The sequence below is a fragment of the Triticum aestivum genome, chromosome 7D, assembly GCF_018294505.1.
Source record: "Triticum aestivum cultivar Chinese Spring chromosome 7D, IWGSC CS RefSeq v2.1, whole genome shotgun sequence".
Classification (NCBI taxonomy): Eukaryota; Viridiplantae; Streptophyta; class Magnoliopsida; order Poales; family Poaceae; genus Triticum; species Triticum aestivum.
Window position 1 is genome coordinate 6,431,457 of NC_057814.1, and position 24,057 is coordinate 6,455,513.

General features: G+C 46.6%; 1 protein-coding gene and 1 long non-coding RNA gene across 2 annotated transcripts; one reads left to right on the top strand and one right to left on the bottom strand.

The window, feature by feature from the left end:
* Nucleotides 1-1,437: 1,437 nt before the first annotated feature.
* LOC123171546 (uncharacterized) lies at nt 1,438-5,209 on the bottom strand. The gene is made up of 4 exons (XR_006485289.1): nt 3,651-5,209; nt 3,151-3,418; nt 2,361-3,038; nt 1,438-2,183 (listed from the first exon to the last, which is right to left on the bottom strand). It is a non-coding gene; the product is annotated as an uncharacterized lncRNA (long non-coding RNA).
* A 14,605-nt stretch (nt 5,210-19,814) lies between these two features.
* LOC123169270 (uncharacterized) lies at nt 19,815-23,761 on the top strand. The gene is made up of 3 exons (XM_044587106.1): nt 19,815-20,061; nt 23,276-23,367; nt 23,468-23,761. Exons 1-3 carry the CDS (start codon nt 19,930-19,932, stop codon nt 23,598-23,600), a joined length of 357 nt encoding a protein of 118 aa, XP_044443041.1. The 5' UTR covers nt 19,815-19,929; the 3' UTR covers nt 23,601-23,761.
* The last annotated feature ends 296 nt before the right edge of the window (nt 23,762-24,057 follow it).

Below are 24,057 nucleotides of genomic sequence, written 5' to 3' on the forward strand. Positions count from 1 at the left end.
TGAAATACTGATTATCTTCGGCCAATTGGGTGTGCCTGTTCACTACGAACAGCCAGCAGCATGTATTCACTACTAACAATTATCCAAAGATTATATTATATCAACAATGAGATGAATTCAGCAACCAACTAAATGATGATTAGGTAAGCAATACTATCAACTATACAAAATTGGATATTTCTGTTTTCTAAAGGTCTCAGAATTAAGTAGTTTAGTGTCACCATTACTCAAGTATTACTCATGCTTGGTATGATGTATTAGGAGAAAATAACTCAATGCCAACAACGCAATCAAGAATAAGACTCTTAGAACCAGCAGAAGAAACAACATGAAAAAGAAACACTTCTTTAGATTTGGGCTTCTCTAGGAAAAAGTACTGGAGTTTTATTTCTACAGAAGGTAGGATCCAAGGTGTTTACAGGATGATGGCGTTTTGGTTCTGTACCAACATGTGCTGAAGTTGCAAACGGAACGTAGTACCAATATGGATGGAAATGGAAGTTGGGCTGGTTCCGGTCACCAACTAAATTTAACTCCGCCTCTCTCCGTCAAGGCTGCACAGTCTCTCCAAATCGATCCGGCGTAGCTTCCGGACCAGTTGTCTCAGTCGGCGGAGCTATGCTTTTGTGGACGTAGTGGCCTACCTCTTCCACGGCTGAAAAGAGGGATTGAACTTCAGCTTTGTCTTCCAAGCTTCCTCTGCCATTGACGCGTTGTCAGCTCTCCCGTCCACCGAATCCTGTAAACAAGCAGTGGTAGTTATCGACTCGTACGTTTGTGTCATATTGATCGTCAAGTGGAGGAAACATAGACATGAGTGGCACGGCCATCACCGGCATGATCTTCAGAGCTCACATTCTGAACATGGTTGCCTTGTTTATGGCCGACATCAAGGGCAATTGAGCTGGAACAGGAGGAGAACTCCTGTCGGGAGCAGGTGCAAACATTTCGACTCACACACACGTCGTCTGATCCCAGGGAGCCTGTAAACACACGTCGTCTGATCCCAGGGAGTCCTGTAAATGAAACTACGGTAGGTTGGTAGTGGGATGGAGTGGGGTGTGCAGAAGGATGCAGCCACTGATGCTCTCTTTGGGGAGCCCTCTCAAGCAGTTCAAAAATCAAATTGGATGAATTCCCGCCCATGGAATACAGCAGGACCGTACACCTGGTAGGCTATAGTCAAACTGAATGAGTGTCACCACGGTCCACCTGTAGAGGGGGAACCTGATGCAACGCAATTTCGCAACAAGGGAACAGAGAAAACAACCTGAATTTTTTGCTTTCAACACCAATTAGACCAAATTGGCTTGCAACCAAAAAGTACTGAAATCTCTGGGAACATGCAGACCCAAAATGATATGTCACTGAATTTTCACAGATAATAATTATGATAAACATGCATACAAACCAAACATATTGGAGACAAGAGCACAGTAGCACACAATGCTCACAAACAGCTATTATTAGCAATAACACAATGTTCTGGCAAACGGCTACGGAACCCTCAAGAACACACAAATAAAAATGCTGAATCTAATCAGCTCACCCGCACATCTCTTTTTCCTCTAAAGTAGCGTTTTCAACAACATGCAGCACAACCTCAGGCTTGTGGCAGGTGTTCTTCCTGTGACCACCGACAAAACAGTTTGAGCATTCAGCTTATTTTCTTTCCTTTTGAAGAAGATCGTCTCTCTGTGGACAGGTGGAGGTGGTGCTCTTGTGACCTGGCTCATGGCATATACTATAGAAGTCTCGTGTACTGCCAAACAAATAGATGTATGGGGCACTTGCTGGAACATAAGCTCTGAGTATATGGTTGGCACTCTCACAACGATGCGTGGTGCTCATTTTTACACAGAATTTACCATTTTTTGCGGGTGCACAAAATTTACCATTGAAGTACGGCTTCGCCCATTTTGATTCTGTTTGCTATATCTGTTTAGGTAAAGGTTGTTTTTGCAGACCACGTGGCTCTGTCAGCTCCTTCCATGCAATGTTGAACTCATCAGCCGTCAGCATGTGATGTATTGTCTTGTGCAATTCTGATCTGAAGTTGTTCCGTTTTGTGTAATATGGACCGATAGATTCCTTTGCCTTCTTAAGCACGTGCAACTTGCACCATCGGCGGGTGGTTTCTGGCATCACCTTCTCGATTGCTACCTCCGTTGCCCTGCACTGATCTGCAGGCACGCAACAACACACCTTACTGAAGCAGCATATGAAAAACAGAAATATCACAAGGAGAGTGCTAGCAAGAATGTGAAAACAAAACCACTCGTCTCAGCATTCTTGAAAGGGATGTCGTACGCAACTGAAAGATAACGAAATTTGGAATATTAAACACAACATTCACATACCTGTGAGCAAGGTCTGCGGATGCTTGCCGCCCATCATGCGGATAAATTCAGTGAACACTCACTCAAATGTTTCTACTGTTTCATCCCTTACCAGCACGCCGCCGAAGATCACGCTTTGGAAGTGATTGCTCACCCCCACAAACAGGCCAAACGTATATCGTACAGGTTTGTGTGGTATGTCGTATCAAATGTTGTTGCATCTCCGAAGTAATGGTACTATGCCCTGCTTGCTGAGCAGATCATAACAAATTCCATATGCAGATATCTTCGTTGGGTTGTACCCTGTAGTACAACCCAGAATCTTTTGATCCCAATTCTGCAAAAACCTCCATTGTCTTCCGTATGTCATCATCTGCCTTGTCTCGGCTGATTTCTCCACAAAGCCCCTCAACGCCCTTTTGCTGAAAGGTACATTGCTCACTGAACCACAGAGAAACTACCAATTATGTTGTACACCTTTGCCGATGCTAATATTATTTTCGTGGAGCTGCTTGACAAGGTCACATGTATATATATCGATGTGTCTGTGTGAAGGCCAGTATAGGTTGTCACCACATTTATCTTGTGAGATGGCCTGTGCTTGATTATATACCAGCTGTTGTCGTTTGACCGTAGCAACCGTATCATTGTGGGGCACCTGCACCGGCAAGACCGTGTGTTACTTCTTTTTGGTTTGCCCTGGGAATGTTTGTAACAAATAACAAGGTTATTTATTTATTTTTGGCACAAGCAAAAGTGTGCTACATCAGCTAATTTGTTATGCTGACGGAAAATCAAAAATAATGCGTACCGAGTATCCGCGGAATATTTCCTGCATGCATTTTGTTCTCTGGATGTTCAGCTTGCTCTTCCCGTATCAAATTGTGAACCCAGTTTCCCTGGAATTAATACAGATTGTAGTAGTCATATGCTTCTCCGAGCGAATCAAAATTGCTCCATACTTCAGGAACTACAACAGTGCCATCTTCTTCTCTGCATAGACTCTCGGTGTTTTCTCCAGGGCACTTATTCTGCCAGCACAAGGTACAAGTTCAGTAGGTGCGTGTCCAACATGAACCCTGTACAATTCAGAAATGATTTAATAACACAGAATCAGAAACATAATAATCAAAGAACACTTTGTGAAGTATAGTTGCGTGGCATCAGCGACGCATAGCAACATAGATTAATATCCCCCGCAAAAAAACATACTAGATTAATATGATTTAGTACACATTTTTTGTCAGACTAGTAAAAATTAAGGGATAATCGAAAGACTAATACAACGATAGCATCATATAAGCCATATACCTCTTGGTCCAGCCCAGGGCTTGGGGATCATGCATCTTTACCCGTTGATTCCTCTGATGAGTTTGACTCCGCCGAACTCAGCCCCTCGCAAGTATTCCCTCCGTTTCAAAATAGATGACCCAATTTTGTATTAACTTTATATTAAAGTTAGTATAAAGTTGAGTCATCTATTTTGGAACGGAGGGAGTATTGTTTAGGTCTACTTGGACTGTCAGCGCCGCATAGCCAACATAACCAATGCTGGACTCAGCGGCCGTGCATACCAGAATTTGGGAGTGTTCCCCGACCCCCGTCCAGTGTGGAGTCGCCGCCTCCAAGATCCGGCAGCGGGAACATGCTCAAACAAGGGAGCAGTCTATTCAGCGGCGCGTCTAGTAACAGCGGGCGTCGCTACAAACAAAAATCAGCACCAGCAAACATACCTGGCAGCCGGATCTGATAGGAACTCGAATCCATCATCTTCCGCCTCCGCCGTTGCCATAGCTTGGAGCTTGTCGACCAGTGCGGCTCCCGAAGGATAGATTTGTTTGTTTTTTTCCTAAGTGGTGGGCGGGGTGGACCTGCGGTGTCATATCATATAGGCAAAAAAAATATAGACAAACATGCTGTTGGTATGCCGGACCGCACCATCGGCAATCGTTATGTACCGCGCTCCGTTTTCCTGTACCAACGGGACATTTGCATGTTCTGCTGTCAGCGTGCTATCTTATTGAACGGAACCGTCACGGCATCATACTGCTCAACGCTACCCATCCTCCCCTGTTTGTACGATCGCACTTAATACACCTAGCGACGCGCGCGTTATTGTCCTGTTGGCCAATGTAGCCAGAGCAGGCGAGCTCGTGTGCTCTATCGCCATTCTCACACCTGAGTGACCTAAGCCAGGGGAGGGTTTATCAAGTAAGCGTATGGGTTGCCCGACTTTCTGCGATTATGCCACAAGCTGTACATTTCGATCTACCCCTGAAGCTGCATGCATGCCAATAGTTCAAAACCTGACCTGTAGGACAGTTTCATATCAACATCATGGTTACTGCATTTGTTTAGATACTGCCAGACCGTTAGCTGACATCTTTTTTTTTTAAAGGAGGATGACCCCCGGCCTCTGCACCTGGGCGATGTTAGCTGACATCTTTTTTTTTTAGAAAAGGAGGATGACCCCCGGCCTCTGCACCTGGGCGATGTTAGCTGACATCTTGGAGGCACAAAAATTGCAAGGGAAAAAAAATCACATGATGAGATACTGGTGGAACAAATAATACTAACAATTGCAAGGAAATTAAAGGGGCCATGGAATCAATAAGGAGCTAGAGGGTTCCATGATTATTACTGTACGCACTTTACATACTGAGTAATTGTTGCATGCAATGGAGAGCATAAAAGAGAATCTGATCAAGAGAAAGATTAGAGAAGAGATAACAAGTAGTTGGTTCAATTTGCAAAAAAATTAAAACATACAGATCTCTATATTTTTTATTTGGGAATGCAATATTATATTCTATCTGTATAGGTACCAATGAGCAGCAAAATGCAGTAGCAAACGGCAATAGCAACCAGCGGCAGCAACAATATATAGCAACCAGCGGCGATAGCAAACAAACAGCGTCAGCGGCAATCATCTTCTATCTACTTTTATACAGTAGGAACCAAGGAGCAGCAAAATCAGCAGCATCGGCATAGCAATCAGCGGCAGTAGCAAAGAATCAGTGTCACAGGGCTGTACTTTCAATCAGCACGTACGCTACGCACCACACAGATACATGCACAGGAGCCAAGCACTCACGCAGCTGTAGACAAACGCACGCGGGGCCACCAGAGCTTGAGATCGCCGGGCGCCAAAATAAATCCAAAAGGAGCACCATCGCCGCCGAAGGCTAGCTTCGCGAGTCGCGAGAACCACCCGCACGCACGGGATCCAATTGGCAGTTGAGGAACACGGCCGGAGCTCCACCTCATGCTCCTCTCACCTCGGGACCGTCTCCACTGCCGGCCACCACCGAGAGAAGGGAGCAGCACTCTACACAACAGCTTGTTTCAGATCCATGCCCGATCCGGCAGCAGCGGCGCGGAGTAGTGGCCTCCAAAACAGAGGCCAGCGAGCAACGCCGGCGATCCGTGTCGACTAGAGTTACTGCAGGGGACGCGTGCAGTGGCGTGGAGGATGTCGCCAAGGAAGATTATAGGACGAGTGCACTGAGCGGGGAGCCTGGCCTATGAGCGACGACGTGGGACAGCGCCGGATCTGTGGCTGTGCAGATTTGAAGGTGGCGGCGGCTCGCCATGGAAGTTAGATGAGAAAGAGGGGAATCGGGGGAGAGAGATGGCGGATGAGCTATAGATGGAGGTGTGGGTACGGGGAGGTTTGATTTATTTAAGGGAGAGGAGGTTGGCTTTAAGCGCCCAAGGCTTAGCGACGAGGAGGTTAGCTCTAAGTGCGGGAGGTGGGTGGTGGGATGTGGGATAAACAACAGATCCTATAATATCGTGGGTTGGTACAAATGCGTTGGTATAGGGGTGTTTTTGTTGTAGTGGGAGTGCGATGACATAGTTGTTTCGTAGTTTCCTTTTCTTCTTTGTTGAGTCATAGAACCACCGTACTGTTAAGTGGGGTCCAAATGAACAAAGTCAGAGTGACTGATGTGATGCTCAACCAAATCCTATGTCTTCGAGCGAAGACAATGAGAGCAAATTTATCCAGAGTTGGATAAGTTAGTTTTACTTGTAGCCCAAGTCAAGCTGACGCCTGTGTTTGAAATCTGCCTGTTGGACACGTGTCAGTTCCTTAATGACCCAGGGTCATTTTGGACAAATCAGGCCGGGTTGCCTCCTGGCTATAAATAGCCCACCCCCTACACCATAAATTGGTGGCTGCTCAGAGTTAGTGCACGGCTTTTGTCATTTGAGAGAAACCCACCTCCCAAGCATTTGAGAGAGAGATCCTTGCGAGGACAAAGCCCAAAACACCCAGAGCCAAAGAGTGTTAGGCGTCACTGAAGTCTTTCTGTCCGCGTGATCTGAAGACTTGTTACACTTGAGGACAGTGAATCCTCCTGCCGGTTAGGCGTCGCGTTCTGAGCATCCAAGAGTCATTGTGGATTGCCGGTGAACGAAGTCTGTGAAGGTTTGGAAGTCTACCTCGAAGACTTACCAGAGTGATTGGGCGAGGACTAAGTGTCCTTAGCTCAAGGGAATAAGGTGAAGACGCGGTCTTCTGAGTTGAATCTCAGCCTCCCTAACCAGACGTACAGTTGTCACAGCAACTGGAACTGGTCAAACAAATCCTTATCCTCGCCAAGCAACTGGTTCTATCCTTTACCTCTCTTTACTTACAGTTTGTCTTCGTGAAATCATTGCCTGCTTGCATGATCTGATTGTCTTCACTGTGTGAAGACTGTTGTTGTTTGGCTTCGTACTATGTTCCATCCTGATCCATACTACCTAGCTGCTAATAGTCTTCGTGCTTTCACTTCATTGCTTACTTGTCTATGGCCTGTCTAGTGTAGTCTACCTTCCGCTGCATATCAATAGGTTTATTCCTACTGTTTGTCTTCAAAGCCCCTGTGTTTTGAAGACTTTCATAAAAATCGCCTATTCACCCCCCCTTTAGTCGATAACTAGCACTTTCAGTTGTTACCCATGGTGGATATGGCTCATGCGAGGGATTACAATGGGGTCTATGAGATGCTACCGAGAGTCTAGTCTACTAGAGTAGATGGGTTTGAGAGCCCCACAACCCTCGCCTTATATACACGGTGAGGACTAGGGTTTTACAAAAGGTAGATCCCATCTCGGTTGCCGCCTATGAAGACTTGGGGGGTAAGATGGTCTGGGGGTGCCTACCTACTCCTCGAGGCTCCACCTGTCCTCAGCTACCAGGCGGGCCTTCTGGGGCCCTCGTTTGGCCTTTTGCCGGGCTCCCTTGAGAGAAGCCACCTCGGTGTACGGCATTGTCAGTAGCCCCCGAGCTTGTCTAGTGTGGGAGTTTCTTCGGTCTTCAAGAACCCGGGCGGGCTCCTCAACCTATTGCTTAACCATCAGGGAGCCCGGCACTGGCCAAGCCTCGGGAGGCTCGCCCGTCTAGGGAATGTGCTCTGGAAGTCTTACCTCCTCTCGGGGCTTTCTTGCGTCTGTACTATGTTCAAAAAAATATAGGGTGTTTCCAATTCCTTCCCTGATTATTTTTTCTCTCTGTGTTTTTTTAATATCATTTTTTCCATTTTAACATTGGAATCATTTGTGGAATTCAAAACATTTTATTAACTAGCTCGTTCCCTTCTTGAAGGCGTCGTCGCGGCTCTCATCGGCCATTGTGTTGCTCTAGGGGAAACTCTGATCGTCAGGTCGGGCGGTAGCGGCGCGTTGGTGTCGTAACCTTCTTGAAGGTGCCGCCTTGGAGCACACGGTTCGTCACCCCGGCCAAAACACTATCTTCTTCTTGAAGGTAACTATCTTCGGACGGACCGGCCAACATTAGAGCAGGTTTTCACCCCGGCCAACATTCACCGCCACCGAACGCCACACCCACGGCGACCACGCCACCCACACGGCCATGGCCACCGGGCAGCACCGATCCACGGGCTCTGCCCATGAGCACCGCGGAGCCACCACTAGGGCCGCCGCCCCGGCCTCCAAGATCTCGATACCACCTCACCCGAGGCCCGCCGCTACCTCAACCGAAGAAACAAGCGGAAAGGACCCACCTTTCGCACCCCTGGGTGACCCCCAACAGCGAGACCCAGTAGGCCGGCCAAAACTAGCCTCCGTCGACCCGTCCAACGGCATCGGGCGCGAGACGAGGTCGGTCCTGCAGCCGGGCGCGAGACGGGGTCGGTCCTGCTGCCGGGCACGAGATGGGCGATGGATCGCAACTGGGGGAGGACCTGCCCTTTGACGAAGGCAACGTCCGAACGACGAGGGAGAGGAATCGCAAGCCGAAACGGACCGCCTACAAACGAGCCGACGCTGAAGAACCAGCCGCCGCCGCAGCCGGCCCGCCGAACTGCCATGATGCCACCACGGCGAAAGGAAGCCACCAAAGAGGGCCGAGCCACCTCGCCGCCGCCGCCCACAGCCAGAGTAGCAGCCACGCCGGGCCGATGCCCCAACCCGCGCCGCCCGCCAGAAACAAAGCGTCAGATCCGGCAGGCACACTCCACCACCGCCGCCACCAAGTCGTCGGCGTCGAGCGCCCACCACAGGCACGGGCGGATCCCGGCCAGCCCCGCAGCAGCGAGCAACACCACCCCAGTCCCACGAGCACCGCAGCCGAGCGAGAGGACGGAGCCACACCGCTCACGGCCTGCGCCGTCAAAGATGACACCCGTGAGGACTGGCCGAAGACCAGCCGCCGCCACCTTCGCGCACACCACCCGCCACTGCGCCGCCTGATGCACCGCGGCATCCACCACAGCGGAAGCGCGCCGCCGCGCCGCGCCGCCCGTCGCCCGCACCGCGCCCAAGCCGGAGGAAGACGCCCCGCGCCGGCCCCGTCCTACGAGAGATCGAGGTCGCCCCGCCGCCGCAGGCTGCGGGCGGGCTTTGCCCGGCCGAACCCAGGGCGATGGCGAGGGAAGGGAGGGAAGAGGGCTAGGGTTTCCTCCCGGCCGCAGCGTGGGAGCGACACGGGAGGATGGGGGGCGTTTCTTACCTTGTACACATTGACACTCTTGTGGTCACACACCATAATATTTATTTTCACATCTCTACTATGAAAGGGTGGTTCGTACATTTCGTTTCCTTCACCCCTCAGTCGATCTTCCTCATTGGGAATATCAAACTGCAGATCGGGGTGGCGAGATTGGTCATTCTCAGACTTGATGCTGCTCAGGACTCGCGTCTACTTACTCCTGAGGAGAGATGGTTGCGCAACATGCTCAAGCAGCTGGTTTTGGGGCTTGCTTCGCTTGAAAGGACGATCGTGCGACAGAGGTCCAGGTTACGCTGGCTCGAGGATGGGGATGCTAACACTAAGTTGTTCCACCTGGTTGCCAATGGAAGGAACACTAAGAATTTCATTCCGGCCGTAGTTGTTAACGGTCAGGTCATCACGGATCAAAGAGGAAAGGAGGAGGCGTTTCTCCAGGCTTATAGAGAGCTGTTGGGAGAGTCAACTGCTAGAGAGCACACCCTGGACATGGAGTTTCTCAACATACAGCCAGTGGATCTCGCGGAATTAGATCTTCCCTTCACGGAAGAGGAAGTGTGGGCCACTATCAAGGACATGCCATCAGACCGTGCCCCGGGTCCTGATGGTTTCATAGGAGTGTTCTTCCAAAAATCATGGAGCATTATCAAGGTTGATGTGATGGTTGCACTTCACAAGTTGGTACTCAATAATGGTCAGGGTTTCGGAAGACTTAATCAAGCCTTAATCACTCTCATACCCAAAAATCCGGAAGCTTGCAGAGTCAATGACTTCAGGCCGATCAGCCTAGTTCATAGCTTCCCGAAATTGGCTTCCAAGTTGATGGCCAACCGGGTCTGTCTGCGGATGGGAGAGCTTGTGAACATCAACCAGTCGGCTTTCATTCGGGGTAGGAATCTTCATGGCAACTTCCTGCTTGTGAGGCAAATGGCTAGAAGATTGCATCAAAGGAAAGCTAAGGGAGTCCTCGTCAAGTTGGATATTGCTCGAGCTTTTGATTCGTTGTCGTGGCCCTTCCTTTTCGAGGTGCTTCGTGCGAATGGTTTTTCAGAGAGGTGGCTAGCTTGGCTGGCGACTATGCTCACTTCGGCCAGCTCGAGGATTGTGGTGAACGGGTGTATGACAGACAAATTCATGCATGCTTGTGGTCTTAGGCAAGGAGATTCTATCTCATCGCTTCTTTTTGTCATCGCAATGGAGACTCTAACAGCTATCATAACAAAGGCGCATGAGCTAATGGTTCTAGATAAGTTGAATGGATGCAAACCTTTGCAACGTCTTTCTCTCTACGCGGATGATGTGGTTCTCTTTATCAGACCATCTAGGGCTGACATAGCTTTTTTCAAGGAGGCCCTGATGATCTTTGGAATGGCCTCGGGATTGAATGTCAACTTTGCCAAGTCCTCGGCGATCTTGATCCGTGGAGAGGAGCAGGACGAAGAGCTAGTCAGGAATGCTCTGCCTTGGAAGATTGAACACTTCCCATGTAAATATCTGGGTCTCCAACTGAGTATCAAACAACTAACATGCTCGGAGTGGCAATTCATGGTGGATGGAGCGCTCAAGATCCTCCCGGGATGGCAAAGAGGACTGGTTACTCGCCCCGGGAGATTAATTTTGGTGAATCAAGTCATGAGAGCCCGGCCTACACACCATTTAATCGTGGCTGAAGCGCCTAAGTGGGCGATCGAGAAAGTGGACCAAGGATGTAGGGCTTTCTTTTGGGCTGGTACGGACGCGGTCAGCGGTGGGAAGTGTGCAGTATCCTGGCAACGAGTCTGTCGCCCAAAACAGCTAGGTGGCCTCGGCATTATGGATCTCAGCAAGCATGGTCTTGCCCTACGGATGAGATGGGAATGGTTACGCAGAGTAGATGGGAACCGGCCGTGGCAAGGTCTAAATCTGGTTCTGGATAAGCAAGTCCAGTGCGCATTCAATAGCTTGGTGACTTGGGATATTGGAGATGGCAAGAGGATACTCTTCTGGAAGGACAGATGGGTGCATGGTTATACGATCTCTGAGATTGCTCCTATTCTGGTTTCCAAGGTGAAAACGAGGACGATCAACTCTAGGTTGGCCAGCGAGGGTTTAAACCAACATGATTGGATCAAGGACATCCCGGAGTCGCTATCCACGGAGGAGCTCGCGCAATTCATCCACCTTTGGGAGATTCTTATGCAGTTTGTCATCACTCCAGGGAGTGGGGACAAGGCTGTTTGGTCATGGCACGAGTCAGGTATCTACTCTGCTGCTTCGGCATATCGGATGTTTTGTGCGGGAGGAATCAGATTTGTGCCGGCGGCTGCTATTTGGAAGAATGGTGCACCTCTTGCCCGCAAGATCTTCATGTGGCTGGCGATTCAATACCGTATCTGGACCTCGGATAGGAGGCTAAGGCACGGCCTACAAGAGATTGCATCCCCTTGTTACTTATGTGATCAGGAGGAGGACACGGTGGACCACCTCATGATCCAGTGTGTCTTCGCGCGACAGGTGTGGTTCAGATGCTTCTCCATGGTGGGCATCAATCCCAATCTGATCCCCATGCAACATGATAGGCTTCACCAATGGTGGATGAGTTCGCGCAAGCAGATCAACAGAGTGGACAAGAAGGGCTTCGATGCTTTTGTCATGCTGATTTGCTGGACGTTGTGGAAGCAAAGGAACGCTAGGGTTTTTCAGTCGGGTGCTATTTACGATGAGCTCGCTACGACCAATCTTATTTTTCAGGAGCTGCATCTATGGAGGCTTGCGGGAGTAGTAGGAGTTCAACGGTTTTGTGAGTAGTAGGCTTAGTGTATTGGGGTGGTTGGGTGGGATCGCCTGCTTGTGACGATCTACCATCAAATCTTGTACATATATTTCTCTCTTCTATAAAGCTAAGGTACGCCTTTGGTGTACTCTCGAAAAGAAAAATCGATTTTCCTCCATTGATTTTTTTCCAAAACTATAGCCCAGCTCCGGCTTCCGGTTTTATGTACCGATTTTTTTTTCTTGTGTCCCCACGGCAAGCCATTTTTCTTTGTAAATTTGCCGTGTGATTGCATAGATTTGCCATGGTTCTACACAAGAAAATTCTATAATTGTCATGTGGGTCTTATTTTACATTCCACATGGATTTTTTATCACAACCTACACAAAATACTTATTTTCACATCTCTACTATTTTCACAACCTACACATAGGCGCGCGCACACACACAGACACATGCACGCCCGTAATCTGTCCCGGCCATCCTTCTCAACTTTCATCCCCCGTTCCGATCCTCATTGCCCCAAGTATCCTCCTACGCATTATCCCTCTCAAACGAGCACCACTGGTTCTATCTAACTTTTGTATTACTTTCAGTAGTCTATTTTCAGTTGTGCATTTTGTCATGAGTTTCTAAAAAAAAATCCGAGTCTTGGTAGTTTCCTTCCGGATAGATATTCTCTCTGTTCTGCCATGTTTTCTTTCTATGATAGTTTTCTTTCGTATAATTGCATGCGTTAGTTTATTTTCCATTGTGTTGTGCTGAGAGATTTCAAGTTTCGAAAGAAATAAATCTCTCATTCCCCCATCGATATACTCTCTATCCTACAACATTCTTTAGTAAGAGTCTAGCAATATCGTAACTGGTTTGAGAACAGTTTAATCATATTTTCAAAATTATTCACATGTTCCAAAAAAGGTGAAATTATCTCATAAAAAATATTAGTGCATTTTATATATTTTTATAAAACAAGAAACAGACAAAAAAACAATAAAAAAGTGAAAACATAAAAACATGGAAAACAAAGAATGAAAAGAAATAAAGCCGCACAAATTTATTTATATACTAATAAAGCAAGGTGCGTTTCATCCGTTCACCACCGAAAAGATTTTTGTTCTATCAAAGGTGGTACTAAATATTTGTGCGTCCATCTGCTAGAAAAGAAAAACACTAATAAAACAAGGTGCCTTTCTCCAGTTGTTTCATCCGTTCATCACCGAAAAAAAATTGTTCTATCCAAGGTGGTACTAATTTTTTGTGCGTCCATCTGCTAGAAAGAAAATTAGTTTTGTCCAGAATTTTGTACGTGGGCAGCACACGCTGTGGCCCAGCAAAGCCAGCCCGTTTGTTTCCTGCTCATGTATCTGAGAAACATTATTTACCGCATACGGCGGCCAATAATACGAATTTTGCATAGGGCATCAAAGATTGGGACGGCCTGTTTCCGTTTTTCTCTATTCTGTTTCTATTTTTATTTTCCTTTCTTTTTTATTTTCTCTTTCTTTTTTCCTTTGCAAGTTTATTTTTCTTTTTCCCTTTTTTCGAAAAATTAATTTTCCACTTTTCTTTAAATTTTCATAAAATCTGTACAATTTCACAATTTTGTTCCCATTTTGAAATATGTTGGAAACTTTAAATTTTTTCTTCTTGTTATATTTTTTTCAAAGCCAACAAAATGTTTGCATTTTTCAAAAAAGATTAACATTTTCCAAAATTGTTTGAGTTTTCCAAAATAAATTATATTTTAGAAAATGATACTAATTTTAAAAATATTCATGTTAAAGGAAATGTTCACAAATTTAAAGTAATGTTTGTGTTGAAAAAACACGTTTCAAAAAATTACTTTCAATGTTCAAAACATGTTTCCATTTCCAAAATTGTTCACAAATAGAAAAAAATTGTTTTCTTAAAAAAGGTTCGTGTTTTCAAAAAATGTTTGTGAATTTCAAGAAAGAACCATTTCAAGTTTTGTTCATCTTTTTCCGAAAGTTAATGTAATTTTTAAAAAATGCTCGCATTATTTTGGAAAAGAATCAGGATTTCTGAAAAAAATCACATTACGAAAAATATTCATAATATCGTAATTATTACTTTATTTTTTAAAAAAGTTCAACAAAGATCAAAAAATGTTTCGAATGTGATGCTACATTATGTTCTTAAACATTCGCGCTAGCCATTTTTTAGCAGGAGCTGTTTGTTCGAATGGCTAGCAGCACGTGGCCGAGTTTTTGAGGTCGTGAGTCTAATCCTTCAACTCAACGGTTGTTTTGGATTTTTATTTGTGCCTTACAAACACATGTCGTTTTGGTAACTGCCAGTGGCCTGGCCCAGACACGAACTGTTGCATGTGTCGTTTGACGATAAAGGAGAATATGTAAATTGTGGGCACATTCCAACAAAAAGAGGATATGCTAGTTTGGCTCTGGTTAAAAAATGTAGGCAAGTGAGCCCTAAAATAAGTAAAGAGAATAAACCCTGGTAAAGGAGGGACTACCTGGTTTTGCGCTGATTATGACAATGAAATGGGATTCGCTGCAATTCGTAATCCATCCAGTTACGCCATCGTAGAAGAGAGTGGTCGAAACAACTATGCCCCGAAGGTCCCCGTGCAGCCACAACCTAACGAGGCAACCACAACTTAGACACGTAGGCGAACCCGAAGGAAAAAAAGGCATGAGTTGAGTGGTGGGCACCACCCTGACCAATCCCACCAGTATCAAGATCTCGCGGGCCAAACATGACCCGTGAGAACACCGCAACTCCTCGCTCTGTCGCCCTTGTTGGGGATCGTAGCAGAATTTTAAAATTTCCTACGCATCACCAAGATCCATCTATGGAGTATACTAGTAACGAGGGGAAAGGAGTGCATCTACATACCCTTGTAGATCGCGAGCGGAAGCGTTCCAATGAACGGGATTGATAGAGTCGTACTCGCTGTGATCCAAATCACCGATGACCGGGTGCCGAACAGACGGCACCTCCGCGTTCAACACACGTACGGGGCAGCGACGTCTCCTCCTTCTTGATCCAGCAAGGGGGAAGGAGAGGTTGATCGAGATCCAGCAGCACGACGGCGTGATGGTGGAAGTAGCGGGGTCTCGGCAGGGCTTCGCCGAGCTTCTGCGAGAGGGAGAGGTGTAGCAGGGGAGGAGGGAGGCGCCCAAGGCTGTTGTGTTGCTGCCCTCCCTCCCCCCTTTATATAGGCCTCCTGGGAGGAGGGGAGCGCCGGCCAAGACCCATCTACATGGGGGGCGGCGGCCAAGGGAAGGGGGGTGGCTTCCCCCCCAAGTCAAGTGGGGCGCCCCCCCACCCTAGGGTTTCCAACCCTAGGCGCAGGGGGAGGCCCATGGGGGGCGCCCCAGCCCACTAAGGGCTGGTTCCCTTCCCACTTCAGCCCATGGGGCCCTCCGGGACAGGTGGCCCCACCCGATGGACCCCCGGTACCCTTCCGGTGGTCCCGGTACAATACCCATAACCCCCGAAACTTTCCCGGTGGCCGAAACTGGACTTCCTATATATAATTCTTCACCTCCGGACCATTCCGGAACTCCTCGTGACGTTCGGGATCTAATCCGGGACTCCGAACAACTTTCGGGTTTCCGCATACTCATATCTCTACAACCCTAGCGTCACCGAACCTTAAGTGTGTAGACCCTACGGGTTCGGGAGACATGCAGACATGACCGAGACGCCTCTCCGGTCAATAACCAACAGCGGGATCTGGATACCCATGTTGGCTCCCACATGTTCCACGATGATCTCATCGGATGAACCACGATGTCGAGGATTCGATCAATCCCGTATACTATTCCCTTTGTCAATCGGTATGTTACTTGCCCGAGATTCGATCGTCGGTATCCCAATACCTTGTTCAATCTCGTTACCGGCAAGTCTCTTTACTCGTACCGTAATGCATGATCCCGTGACTAACTCCTTAGTCACATTGAGCTCATTATGATGATGCATTACCGAGTGGGCCCAGAGATACCTCTCCGTCACACGGAGTGACAAATCCCAGTCTCGATCCGTGCCAACCCAACAGACACTTTCGGAGATACCCGTAGTGCACCTTTATAGTCACCCAGTTACGTTGTGACGTTTGGCACACCCAAAGCACTCCTACGGCATCTGGGAGTTGCACGATCTCATGGTCTAAGGAAAAGATACTTGACATTAGAAAAGCTCTAGCAAACGAACTACACGATCTTTGCGCTATGCTTAGGATTGGGTCTTGTCCATCACATCATTCTCCTAATGATGTGATCCCGTTATCAATGACATCCAATGTCCATAGTCAGGAAACCATGACTATCTGTTGATCAACGAGCTAGTCAACTAGAGGCTTACTAGGGACACATTGTGGTCTATGTATTCACACATGTATTACGATTTCTGGATAACACAATTATAGCATGAACAATAGACAATTATCATGAACAAAGAAATATAATAATAACCATTTATTATTGCCTCTAGGGCATATTTCCAACAGCCCTACCTCTGCGGAGACAGTTTTGACGGGCCCATCAATTATCTCTTCCGATGCTTCTTGCAAAAACAAAATATCTTCCTTTGTAATGCACGGACATATGTGCTATAAAGAAAATAGCTATAAAACAAGAAAAGCCCGACACAATAGCCGAACAAGCCAACCATTTATCGTAAGACCCGGCTCCTGTTGTGGTAGTGAGCCAACCTGCTTTCCAGAGGACGGTTGTAAGAATAGGGTGTTTTATATTCGTTCGCTGACCGGTTTTCCTTTTCGTGAGTGTTTTCTGTTGGTTTTCTTCTGTTTTTCTGCTCTCAATTCTCCTTTTTCTCATTTAATAACTCTGGACACATTTTAAAATGCATTTTTAATTCACAACATTTTAAAAAACATTATTTTTTAAAAAAAATCACGTGAAAACTGTACTTTACCAAATTCGAGTTCCAGAGGTATTTGTCCTCGTTTTTTTTTGAGAAATATTTGTCCTCGTTCGGTGCAATTTTGTCCTCCTAAGCGTTGAAATGTTTTTATTCTCAATTTTGTTTGGTACCAAATTGGCCCATGAAGAGCCCGCCAGCTTATATACAGGAGCGTGGGCACCCGTCCGCTGTTCCAGAGACATCCGGCCGACCAACCGTTCGCTGCGAACCCTAACAACCGCCGTACACCGCCATCCCATTTTAGTGTTTTCTTCCTTCTTTTTCCTTTTCCCATTTTTAACATTAGAAACATTTTTCGTAATTCCATACCATTTTTATAATATGAAAACATTTTTTTTTGAAATATGAAAACATTTTTTTTGAAATATGAAAGCATTTTATAAATTCGTGAGTTTTTTCAAATACAGAGTTATTCATTTGACATCATGACTTTTTTAATTCACTGCTTGGGGCGCGCTGTTGCTCTCTTGCAATAGGCGGGCCGCATTTGGGGATGAAAAATGTGACTTCTTTTGTTGCTCGGTGCAATTTTGTCATATTTTGCCATGAGTTCTAGGAAAAAAAGTTCTATTTTTTTGCGGTGACTGTCATGATATTTTTCATGTGTCCCCACGGCAAAGCCATTTCTGTTTGTAAATTTTGCCATTCTATTGCATAGATTTGCCATGAGTTCTACGCTAGAAAATTCTAAAATTGTCACGCGGGTGTGTACAGTTGTCATGATTTATAGGGAAGAAATTTTCTAAATTTTGCCATGTCATTGTATAGATTGGCCATGAGTTGTGCGAAAGATTTTCTTTTGCTATGAGTGTCATGGCCTTTTTTAATGTGTCCCCATGGCAAAAAGTCATCTTTTTTTTTGCCGCGCCTTGTCTTTTAAATCTCCCAACATGTTTTCTTACATTATCTTAAATTTGTCACGTTTTACAGTCCACATGGCAAATTTTATCACAACCTAGACACAAAATACTTATTTTCACATCTCTACTATGAAAGGGCGGTTCGTATGTTTCGTTTCCTTCACCCCTCAATCGATCTTCCTCCGCCGATTTTTTTCCAAAACTATAGCCCCACCTCCGGCTTCCGGTTTTATGTACCGATATTTTTCATGTGTCCCCACGACAAGCAATTTTTCTTGTAAATTTGTCACGTGCTTGCATAGATTTGCCATGGTTCTACGCAAGAAAATTCTATAATTGACATGTGGGTCTTCAATTTATCACGTTTTACATTCCACATGGAATTTTTTGATCACAACCTACACAAAATACTCATTTTAACATCTCTACTTTGTTCACACACACACACACACACACACACACACACACACACACACACACACACACACACACACACACACATGCGCGCGCGCACGCGCAATCTGCCCCGGCCCTCCTTCTGAACTTTCATCCTCCGTTCTGATCCTCCTTGCCCCAAGTATCCTCCTACGCATTGTCCCTCTCAAACGAGCACCACTGGTTCTATCTACCTTTTGTATTACTTTCAGTTATACCTGGCCATGGGCCGGGCCAGGCCGGGCTTGGGCTGGGTCTAAAAAAGCACATGGAAGAAAACTGAGGCCCATGCCCTGCCACCGGGCCTACTTTTCAAGCCCAAGCCCGGCCCATCTGGTAAAAAGCCTTGAAAAGCCCTTAGGGCTTAGGGCCGTGGACCGAGCCTCTTCCTTAAAATGCCAATATGCCAAGCCCAAGCCCATCCAGGCCCTGCTGGTGGGCTCAAAACTCAGGCCCAAGCCCGACCCATGGGCAAGGCCATCGGGCCTAGGCCCTGGATTTTAGGGCTGGGCCTGGGTGGGCCGACTGGGCCGGGCCGGAGATGGCCAGGACTACTTTCAGTAGTCTATTTTCGGTTGTGCTTTTTGTCATGAGTCTCTAAAGAAATCTGAGTCTTAGTAGTTTCCTTCCGGATAGATATTGCCTCTGTTCTGCCATGTTTTCTTTCTATGATAGTTTTCTTTTCGTAGAACTGCATGCTTTAGTTTATTTTTCATTGTGCTGTGCCGAGAGATTTCAAGTTTCTCAAGAAATAAATCTATCATTCCCCCATCGATATACTCTCTATCCTACAACATTCTTTAGTAAGAGTCTAGCAATGTCGTAACTGGTTTGAGAAAAGTTTAATCATATTTTGAAAATTATTGACATGTTCCAAAAAAGGTGAAAGTATCTCATAAAAAATATTAGTGCATTCTATATTTTTATAAAACAAGGAATAGACAAAAAATGAAAAGGGAAAACATAAAAACATGGAAAACAAAGAATGAAAAGAAATAAAGCCGCACGAATAAAAACTAAAGAAAATAAAATAAACATAAAACCGAGCTAGTATAAAACAAGAAAAGCCCAACACAATAGCCGAACGAGCCAACCATTTATCCTCAAGATCTGCTTCCCCTGTGATACTGGGCCAACCTGCTTTCCAGACGACGGTTGTAAGAATAGGGTGTTTTATATTCGTTCGCTGACCGGTTTTCCTTTTGGTGTGTGTTTTCTGTTGGTTTTCTTCTGTTTTTCTGCTCTCAGTTCTCCTTTTTCCCATTTAACTCTGGACACATTTTAGAAATGCATTTTTTAATTTAGAAAATTTTAATTTTTTTGTAAAAATTCTTGATTTTTTCAAAATTCGCGTGAAAACTGTACTGTACCAAATTCGAGTTCCAGGGGTATTTGTCCTCGTTCGGTTTTTTTTTGAGAAATATTTGTCCTCGTACGTAAGCGTTGAAATGTTTTTTATTCTCAATTTTGTTCGGTACGAAATTGGCCCATGAAGAGCCCACCGGCCTATATACCAGGGGCGTGGGCACCCCTCCGCTGTTTCCAGAGACATCCGGTCGTCCACCCGTCCGCTGCTTCCAGACTCGAGTCGAGAGACATCGCCGCGAGCCCTAGCAACAGCCGTACAGCCGAGCGCCGTCCACCGCCAATCCGCCACCCATGGCGCTGCGAACCCTGGCGGCGAGGGCGGTGCGCCTCCAGACTCCGGTCCTCGGCCTCTCCCCTCCGCCCGCCGGCCGCCCCAACCTCCCCCCTCCGGCCGGCGGCCGCCTCATCTCCAGCAGAAATCTGGTACGTGACATTACTCGGAGCTCTCCTAGCCAACGCAGCCAGTTCATGCGCAAGGAATAGCCTCTTTCTCTGGAAACAACAGTCTGAATATCTCCGACCAAGGGGAAACAAGCAGAACGTGTTTCAGTCCAATCAACGCAGCCTCCTCCGCTCTCTGACAGGCATTCATCTGACGGCATACTGAAGTGAAAACTTGGCCTTTGAGCACTGGCCTGTATCAGGGATGAAGGAGGCATCTGAATTCATTTTATCTGTCCCCTCCCCTCTTTAGGAGCAGACCAATGGCTGGGAACCATCTGCTCAGGACGTCGCGGCTCATCAGGTTTTACAATCCAAATGTCTTTTCCTTTCTCAACTGTCTTCCTCGTACCGGGTCAGGAATGCCACAGAGGACAATATTGATTCCTTACTTGAGCTCTGCACAACAATCATCTCTTAAGAACCAAGATCTCCACAAGTTTAGCAGAATTTTCCCTATTAGCCCCTTTGGCCATTCGCACAGCAAATTCTGTAACCAGTCAGTACCTGTGTTCCTGAATTCACTTTCATCCGGCAGAGTCCATATCTCCCTCATGGCATGCTGCAGAGCTCTACTTTTTGTGCATTCGATGACCGCGTAAAACTTCTGCAAAAAGAAGGTTTGGAATACCGCTACCACCAGCAACTTCTTTGTTCAGAATGCTTGTTAGACCATCCGCCACAAAGAGGAATAGGTATGGACTTAAGAGGGTCTCCTTGCCTCAGCCCCCGATATGGATTGAAAGGTTCAAGGAGTTCCGCGTTGACCTAATACCTAACAAAATAGACACACTACATAACCCAATCCACCCATCTCTGGTCAAAACCAATCTTTGTGAGAGCTTCCCTTAAAAATCTCCAATCCACCCGAATTAATGATACCGTAATTGTGCTTATTACGAAAGGCAAACGACCCCCAAAGCCTGAAAGATTTTCGCCTCGTTAGCCTCTCCAATGCGCCTATTGTTCTCCGACAGAGGCTTCTCCTCTCCTCCACCGCTTTACCCCTGTTGAGAGTCGTCTACTGCTTTTCTTGCCTGGCCCGATCCCGGAGTCTTGCCGCCGGCGCTGCCGGTTGGAAAGGCGATGGGGGAGGAGCTTGGAGCGCCTCTGTACATAGTAGCTGTAGGTTCTTATTAGGTTGTTGCTTAGTTGCTGTCTTCAGCCTAGTGCTGGGCTCGAGCTCCTCTCCAGCGTCCATGAGCGGTGTCTGGACAAGGTCACCTCTGACCTTTAGCTGGAATCCATGGTGGATGACGGTGATGAAGGGCAGATCTGGCGGGAGCTTGGCAAATAAGCTTGCTGTTGTACCAGATCGAGCCGGGGTTGCCTTTCATCCTCTTCTTCCATGTCGCCACGGTGGCGGAGGGGAATAGGTGGAAGCACCAGCCATGGCTCAGCCATCTGGTGCCAGTTTGCGTCAGAGAAGGGAATCTGGCGTCGGATCTGGAGCACTTGCAGCTGCAGATGCTCCTCTCTGCGGTTATTCTCGACGGTGTCCAGGCTTTGGCGACCACCGCTGCGTCCAGCCTCCATATTGGATGGTTGTGGGTTCAGTTGGTGTGGCGCCGCTATGCCGTCGACTCTTCTTGCCGAAAGGCGGCACATCGGGTGTTGGCGCTGTTTTCAGGTTGCCGCCTCCATTTTCTCTTCCTCCCTGCCTCTGTGCTAGATGGGAGGCAGTCCAACTTTAGCTCGACGTCCGCAGCTTCTATATCCGGCAGACGGCGGTGTTGTTGCGGCGGTCTCTACGCTCCAAGTGGTTTCGTCCCCAGCAGCGTGGAGACTGGATCGTTGCTGGTGTTGCTTCGGAGGACAAGGACCACATTGCACACAAAATTTTCTAGACAGGGTCCTTTCTGCAAAGTTCAGAGACTATGTTGTAATTTCATTTTTTAGAGGTCTTTGGACTGGCTGTACTGTTTTCCTTGTGATAATTTAATGCAGCTCCTGGGTCCTTCCGGACCCTTCTCCTGTTCAAAAAAAATATATATTTTTTTCGCCCCATTAGCCTCTCCAATGCGATGTACAAGGTGCCCCATTAGCCTCTGCAATTTGATTTACAAGCTGATTCCTAAATGTCTGGTTAACCGACTCCACCCCCTGCTTGATGAGCTTATATCATAGACCCAGACTGCATTCGTGCCTGGCAGAATGATTATGGATAACGCAATTACTGTGCTTGAATGCTTTCATAAAATTCAGCACAGCAGTAACCAGCACAACACTCATTGTGGGTATAAGCTGGACCTGGCTAAAGCCTATGACAGCTCTCTGGTATAACCCCATCCACGAAGAATCTCTGCATAGCACACACAATCTCGTCTTTTAGGGTGCTCCAGTTCCTCTGAAAAAACCTCGCCAAGAAACAATCCGGCCCTGGTGCTTTGAGCGGCCCAATTTGAAATAGCACGTCACCTACTTCCTTATCCGCGTAAGGTTTTGTTAAGGATTCATTCATTTCTGCACTAACCTTCTCCGTCAGGAGCTCAGTCACCTCATGTGGAACCACACCTTCATCCTTAGCATACAGTTTCTTAAAAAAAAGGACAATAGTTAGCTTCTGGATCTCCACCATCTCCTCAACACAAGTGCCCTTATCATCTTTCAGTCTAATAAATAATGAGATTCTTCTTTTTCCGCCAAGTAGCCTTTCTTTGGAAGTATACCCTGTATTTCTATCACCCTCATTCATCCAGTCAACCCTTGACCGTTTACATAATTTCTTCCTCCCTAAGCAGCGTCTCATCCAACTCCCTTGAGATTTCCTTGCTTCACTTCTGATTTTCGGCCGAAGGTGGTTGCTTCTAAGTATTCCCCATCTCACATTAGCTCATAAGGAAAAGCGTATCTTCCTTTTGTACTCCTGCCAAACACAAGCAGGTGCGCCAAGTGGTCAGACCTGGACGAGATTAAGTAATGGACCCTAGCATTTTGAAACATTCCGGAGATGCTACCCCTCTGTCAAGCCTTGCGTTAATGTTGTCATATCCGAACTGCTTATTGTCGTATGTCCAATCTCTAGGACTGTGATTTGCAAATATGTTGGTTGTTATTATATTCCGAAGTCAACTATCTCTGTTTTCTAGCAGCTCAAAGATTTTGTAATAAGAACTTGAAAGGAAATCTGAGTTTAGCAGTTTTGGCTCCTAATCTTGGTCTGGTTTTTTTTTCCACTCATTGGTGGGTTGATCAGGGAGGTTCTCCACCTGAAGATGCTGCTCGGAAGATTGTGCTTGAGAACGCTGCCACGCTTGAGCGCCTGGAGAAGAGTTATGAAATGTTCAAGTAAGAATTATTCGTTTCATTTAAGTTTTCTTATTTCTGTTATAATAATGTCATACAGATCAACTAATATTGTTTTTTTTCCTTTTTTTTTCTTTTGAAGGGCACGTGTTCGATTACTAGAGAAGGGAAGCAATATTCTGAAGTGGTCGTTGGCTTGCATTATCCCTGTGCCTTTGGTTTACAGCATTGTGGAGTATCATTATGATAAGGAGGAACTGGCCATTGTGATTTGAACCTGGTTATTTAATTTCTATGGTCTTTATCATCAGTTGTATCACACTACTTAAATGTGTCATCGTTCTGCTAAGTGCATCATAGAAAATGCCACTCTAAATCGTTACTGTACCATGTTGACAGATTTGCCTGATACGTATGCCCGTGCACCTACCTGTTATCAACTGTTCTCTACTTCTATTCTTTATGACAGGGGGACCCACAACGTCAAATTATGTTCAACGCGCACTTATTCCCTTGACGCAGCACAAAATATATTACTTGCTTGCACTGGTAAGTGTGCAAATGATTCCTAAAGCTCGCAGTTTCAATCTGCATATATCTAAAAACATGCATGTGCAATGATTTTGGAGTACATCCATGCATCCTTCGAGTTTAAATCTTGATGGGATCTAATACTTCGCAAACTTGACTAAAGCATAAGATTTATCCTTTGGTCATGCAATAAAATATGTA

Excerpts from the sequence above, each read along its gene's own strand:
- LOC123169270 (XM_044587106.1), top strand. The coding sequence starts at position 19,930 with ATGGCGCTGCGAACCCTGGCGGCGAGGGCGGTGCGCCTCCAGACTCCG. Across the intron at positions 20,062-23,275 it reads TCATCTCCAGCAGAAATCTG|GGAGGTTCTCCACCTGAAGA; the intron begins GTACGTGACATT and ends TGGGTTGATCAG. Across the intron at positions 23,368-23,467 it reads AAGAGTTATGAAATGTTCAA|GGCACGTGTTCGATTACTAG; the intron begins GTAAGAATTATT and ends TTTCTTTTGAAG.